This window comes from Rhagoletis pomonella, unplaced genomic scaffold (genome assembly GCF_013731165.1).
Source record: "Rhagoletis pomonella isolate Grant_MI unplaced genomic scaffold, Rhpom_1.0 Rhpom_scaffold_00002, whole genome shotgun sequence".
Classification (NCBI taxonomy): Eukaryota; Metazoa; Arthropoda; class Insecta; order Diptera; family Tephritidae; genus Rhagoletis; species Rhagoletis pomonella.
This window is the reverse complement of record NW_023458556.1, coordinates 8905140-8911202: the sequence shown is the minus strand read 5'-3', so window position 1 is coordinate 8911202 and position 6063 is coordinate 8905140. Positions and strand designations below refer to the sequence as shown.

General features: G+C 36.6%; 1 protein-coding gene across 1 annotated transcript; it reads right to left on the bottom strand.

The window, feature by feature from the left end:
* Window positions 1-1848: 1848 nt before the first annotated feature.
* On the bottom strand, window positions 1849-5840 carry LOC118734430 (peptide transporter family 1-like). Its single transcript, XM_036464151.1, has 6 exons — window positions 5661-5840; window positions 4974-5052; window positions 3706-4209; window positions 3539-3621; window positions 3055-3471; window positions 1849-2817 (listed from the first exon to the last, which is right to left on the bottom strand). Exons 1-6 carry the CDS (start codon window positions 5838-5840, stop codon window positions 1849-1851), a joined length of 2232 nt encoding a protein of 743 aa, XP_036320044.1.
* Window positions 5841-6063: the final 223 nt, after the last annotated feature.

Sequence of the window (6063 nt, the reverse complement as noted above, 5' to 3'; positions counted from 1 at the left end):
TCACTTCGCGACGGTTTTATGAATCCACTAGTGCGATTTTAGTTAAAAGTGTATTTTGTCAACGACCGTATACTACCTTCCTACATTTGTATATCTATGTAAGTATGTATAGCTTAAATATGGAAAAGAGAAACTATCTTTAATCTCGATAATAATTTAATTGATATTATATAACAATGAAACTTCTACCAAATTTGTCAAAAACAAATAAAAATGTACATATATTCATTATAAAGATATTTTGTATTATTTTTCATAATTAACACAAGGCTTTCTCAACACCAACCCCTCTATTATGAGATGGGTATTTTTTGACGATTTTTCCTGGAAAACCCACCCAGAAATTGCTCGGATCGCTAAAGTTTAGGTACCGTCATGCGGTTAGTTACAAGTTGAATGCACATTCTGTGACAATCAAGTCTTTAACCGATATTACCAAAGGGTCAAGTACAACATCAAAATGGTTATTTAATAGTTCCTGAACAAAACTGGTGGTTATTTTTGTACTTGATGCACAGCTTGACTATTTTTCATCAGATTTTAAAAACTAAACTTGAAGAGAGGATTTATAGATCTTTAATATCATGTAAAACAATCTCTTATAAAACTTAGATTGTTGTGAGTTTTCGTCTGGCAAAATTTAAAAAAAAACGCTTATTTTTCCTAATTTTTCTCAACTTAAGCTATTTCCAATTTCAAAGACTTCTCGAAAAATTACCAAATAACAATTTAAAAGTCAACTCATTTTTGAACAAATTAAATGAAATCCGATCCAAAATTTTCTAAGCTAAGGAATTGAAGTGGAAATACGGTCTTGCATTTTTTTGGATTTTCAGATAAGTGTAGCTAAGGAATAAATCAATATTCACTGAAAACTTATATTCTCAATTAGTTCGAACTTTCGCATGACTCGACAGTTTTTATTCAGACACATAATTTTCGCTGGTTTATTAACAAACATCAGGTTACATCTGTTGTGTAGATTATGTAAATGTAAAAAAAACTAACTTCAAAACTGAGCGAGTTATTTATAAAATAGTTAAAATTTAATCAAATTTTCAAGTACCGTTGTCTCGAAAACCGGAGCCAATCTGGTAAAACGGGGTATGGCATTGAATTGAGAACGCCCCAATTAAGAGAGCTCAACTTTAAAAATCTTTGCTCAAAATTTACATTTTGAACAGCGTAATGTGAACCCAGTTTATTCTTTTGTTTTCTATTTCATGATTATTCCTCGTCTAACTTTTGAAGCACTTGGTGAAAATGAATTACACTTATATTAATCGATTTACTAAGAGATTACGAATAAAATGATATGTAAAACATAGGTTTGCTAACAAATTTCGAAATTAAAATTTTATTTTGAAGTGTACCTATGTTTTAGATTTGCCCATATAATCCAGAGATAACATCGAGAAATTTTCACAAATAAAAGTGTGACTCTCAGTGGCGGATACAGGATTTTGGGATCAACTTGTCAAATAACGTTAAATTACAGGCATCTAACCCCAATTTATTTTTCATGCAAATATATTTAGGTTGGAGTATTTTTTTCGAACGGTTCTTTGAGATAACGCACCTTCAGTTACGCTTCGCTTACCAGCGGTTTTTTTTTCAAACGTATGTATATCTCTTGCGTTATTTTGTTGTATTTTTATGTACATCCATATACAGTAGTTATTGGATTACTTTTTTTTTATTATTTATCGTACTGTAACTTAAAAACTGATTAAGCACAAAGCAATAGTAATTACATACATATTAATGTTCACTACAAAGTACACACATATTTATTTATTTGTACACTTAACTACAAATCAATCTTCATTTCACCATCGTATCTGCTCCTCAATCGCATAATGTGGCCATATAAATTCGATCTTTTTCACCTTTTTCTGGTGGCGTCAACGTCTCTGTTTCGCTATTCGACGCTAAGGTATTCGGTTTGTACCGATAAGCCACAAACATGAAAACAATCATGTCAACAAACATAAGGCCGGCAAAAAGGAAGAACTCGTACGCTTGTGAATCGAAGAGCGATAGTTTCGCTATAATTATGACGAGTAAATTTCCGAATGCCATTGTAAGTAGCCAACAAGCTTGCAGTACTGATTTCATTGTCAGTGGCGCCTGTGCGTATGAAAACTCCAGACCAGTTACGGAGAACAACACCTCACCGAGTGTCATAATAACGTATTGCGGAATCAACCAGAAAATGGACATCGAATTGGGCTCCGTTACAACTATGACATTATTGCGGTATTGGCCTGATGAATCTTCGTTTATTAAAATCGTGTAAATGCCACCAACTTTGAGATATATGCTGGCAATCTCCACATTATCAACTAATATTTGATAGGTGCCCGACTTAAGCTCCGTTATGTTGCGCAAGTTGGCTGGCTCGGTGTGCTGAATCGTACCTTTTTTATTTTTCCAATCAATTTGGCGACTTGGATCTACATTTGCCAATGTACGTCCTAACGGATAGCCCCGACTGGGTTTACTGATTGTGTCCACTCCCCAGACTAGAGGTTGTGCAGTGTTTTTTGAGTTCAAAAACAAATAATGGCTGGTTGAGGAGTTGAAAATAAAAGTTTGGTTGGGGAATGAATCACAACTCGCACTTTTGCTGGTAACATCGAATCTTACGTATAGGAAACCTTCCGAGCCGATGTCTGTGCTGTTCTTGTACATATTGAGTGAGGCCACATCAAAGTTGAAATTTGTCAAATTGGTCGTAATGGAATAGTCGCACAATTCGCCATTGTAGACGCGAAGCTGAGCATTTCCAGCGCTGGGCAAGACAGGATAAGTTTTCTGCAAATGAATGAATGTTATTTTATTTTTCTTCTGAACATTAAGGTCTGCATTGTATTTAGAGTGAGGGGTTAATTCGCATTCGGAAGATAATTACCGATTTTCAATATAACCGTTTGGGTTAACTGCGTGTGAGCTAACTTCCCACAAGCGAAAAAACCCTAAGGCCCTGTGATATAAGAACCAATAGTTAGGTTCCGAATGTTAACTCTCCACTGTGAAAGCGACTTGGCTCACCTCCAATTGTAGTTCGACCATACCGGAAACAACGAAAGCAATACCGGCGAATATACCACCCAAAGTCAGCTTTTGCAAAGGACGACGAATACCGACCAGACCAAGTAAAGGATAGAATGCAAGTTCATAGAGCGGAATGAATGCCAAAATCAGGAGGGGATTTAACATTTGCATTTGATCGGGTTTGATATCCCATGAGCCCATGTCACCATCCATCCGAGTTGCCTGGATAGTCCACCGTGAGCTCTGCTGGTCGAAAAGCGCCCAGAAGACAGGCAGCGGCAGATAGAGTACCAAAATACGCATCAGCACTTTCACATCTCCAATTAATTGACGGTCATACTTCTTATCCGCATAGTCTAACCAGTGTTCACGAGGATTGGTCTTCTTCTCCTTCCATTTTGTAGCAATAGCGTTCTACATATTTGGAGTAACTTTGTTAGTTCTTATGTGAATTGCTATGTATGTTTTCCAGTGTACCTACACCAACAGTTTTGCCGACCAACATCACCACATTACCCGCTGGTGGTTTACTTTTATAGAATGGGCGGCCCAGGATGAAGATAACTAAAAAATACGAGTGAGCGTTTAAATACATTTATAATTTCAATAAGACTCTTACATTTATCTCTTCAGTGTAAATGTACTCACATAACGAGACAGCCGTGAGGATAGCCGGTGCGCCAAAAGCTAATGAAGGGCATTCCTGTTCGCCGAAACAATAAACATCTTCGCGCAGAATTGGTGTTGCTGTGATCGAAATTAATGCACCAGCATTGACTGCAAAGTAGTAGAGCGAGAAGAATGTCGCCAATTGTTTTACTTGTTCGGGTAACTTGAACTGGTCACCACCAAAGGCGGATATGGACGGTTTCATCATGCCCCAGCCCAGCCCTATCAACGCTAAACCGGTCAATGTAATCGTCCTGGCGGGCAAATTTAGCGGAGGCACAGCACCGAGAGCAATCAATGCTGCCCCGGCAACATAGACAAGTGAGAAATAAGATATAGTTTTGAATATTCCAAGCCAGCCGTCGGAGATGATAGCACCCAAAACGCATAGGAAGTTATTGACCACACCAAAGACGTGGAAGATGATGGTGGCGTCGTCGTCACTATAAAGGAGTTGACGACTCAGGTACAGGACGAGAACAGCTGCAAAAGGGACAGGGTATTTATAGTATATATAGAGCCCTAACCGCAAAAAAAAAAAACGTAAGCGACATTTTTTTAAATTTTTTTTTTCGATGCAGAAATGCATCCAGATCAGTGATCAGCAAATAGTGCCTATTTTGATATTCCCCGCCACTCAGCATATTTTGGATATAAGTACACATATGCACAACGACATTGATTTATGTGTATAAGTTGCCATAGTTATGAATACGACGCCCTCATCATACTCATACCATCCCCAACAAGTTTGTTCCTCAGCTCAACGGATTTTGATCTAAAATATTCATGGCATGAGTGGCATCATGTGAATCATTCAACTCAACCCGAAATTTGTAAGTCGGTTTGATTGATTGCGTTTGCTTAAACATGCATATGTATGTATGTATGTATGTATGTAAGAGTGATAAAGAACGGACATCAAGCAGCGATGTCATTCCCTCAATCTTAAATAGGCTGAGAATTTTTGAGATGCTGAGGCGTAGGAGTGGCGTTTATACCCCATCTCCCCTCCCCGCGAAGCAATATTTGGCGGTAGTCCCGTGGGGAGTGGAGTCTTCGTATAACAGGCTTATACTGGTTTCTAAGGGCCCCTTGAGGATAGTTCGCTCGCTGAGGATAGGCCCTAGAGGCTGTTCAGTGTCAAAATAAAATTTTGAAACAAATTTCGTTTGCGTTCTGTTGGCGGTTAGGGTTCGATATGCATTTGAAAGAAAGCACTTGCTTTGTTGCTGTTTTACACTTACTTTGCATGCCAAAGAAGTAAACACTTCTGAAAAACTCATTGTTGAGGAAAAAGAAGACCGATTTTGGATAAGGAAGATTCTGAAAATAAATTGACTTGTCATTGCAATCAAAGACATCGAGTACTTCATTGTTGTTTGATAATTAATAAGATTTTGTTGAATTTTTTTTTATTCTGCTCATAATTTTGATTGAGCAAGGCACTCCGCAAATGTATATTTAATATCTGTGGACTTTTGACAAAACGACCTCTGTGCTTTCTGAAGGTTGGAATTTAAAGTAAATTATAAGAAGCTTCCATTTAACTTTCATTGAGATAGCATTTTGACTACTCCTAATAATGACTAAACATAAAAATATTATTCGATAACTCAATGAATTACTGCTTGTAAGAGAAAATTACGTCACTCGAGAGAAGTTGTTTTATTAAAACTCCAAAGATATGATGTTTTGCTAACCAAGACGTGGTTTGCTTGATCACGTTATTTTTTGCCGTACCAAAGATGTCAGATATCTGACATAATTTAAAAAAATCTCTACCTTTAAATATGTTAATTATAAACCTTTAATTGCATGACCTTAATCTAACAAAATTAAATAAAAAGCGTAGTTTCATCTGCGGTTCAGAACTGAATTTTTTACGATCAGAATTAAAACTGTGGATTTCTCAAAGCAAACCGTAATCTTACCTTAATTTGTCCCTCTGCTTCTGAAACATTTGATAATGGCTCGATAGTTTTTTCTGCTTCAGAGATGCCATCCTTCATAGATTTGCCATTGGCTATTGGTTGAGTATCTGATATCTGAACCTCATCAGTGGTTTGCTTATTATCTGCGATTGGATTTATAAGATAACTTATTACAAACATATTCATCGAATGTCATTAAATGATTTAGTATAACAAAATTGTATCAACGTGAAGCCTTAGAAAAAAAATTATTATTGTATCCAGGTTCTCTCGGTGTTTAGTAATTTCTTTTAAATATATGGTTTTCCAAGACCTAGACTTCGGTCTGTTTAACTCACTTTTGGTTCAAAACGAAAAAAAAAATCCTAAAAAGAGAGCTATATTGTTTAAGAGCACTCCGATT

Bases quoted from the DNA above. Each gene is read 5' to 3' on its own strand.
- LOC118734430 (XM_036464151.1), bottom strand. From the start codon at position 5,840: ATGTTTGTAATAAGTTATCTTATAAATCCAATCGCAGATAATAAGCAA. The intron at 3,622-3,705 runs GTGAGTACATTT...CGTATTTTTTAG, and splicing joins CCTCACGGCTGTCTCGTTAT to TTATCTTCATCCTGGGCCGC. The intron at 2,818-3,054 runs GTGAGCCAAGTC...ATTCATTTGCAG, and splicing joins TGGTCGAACTACAATTGGAG to AAAACTTATCCTGTCTTGCC.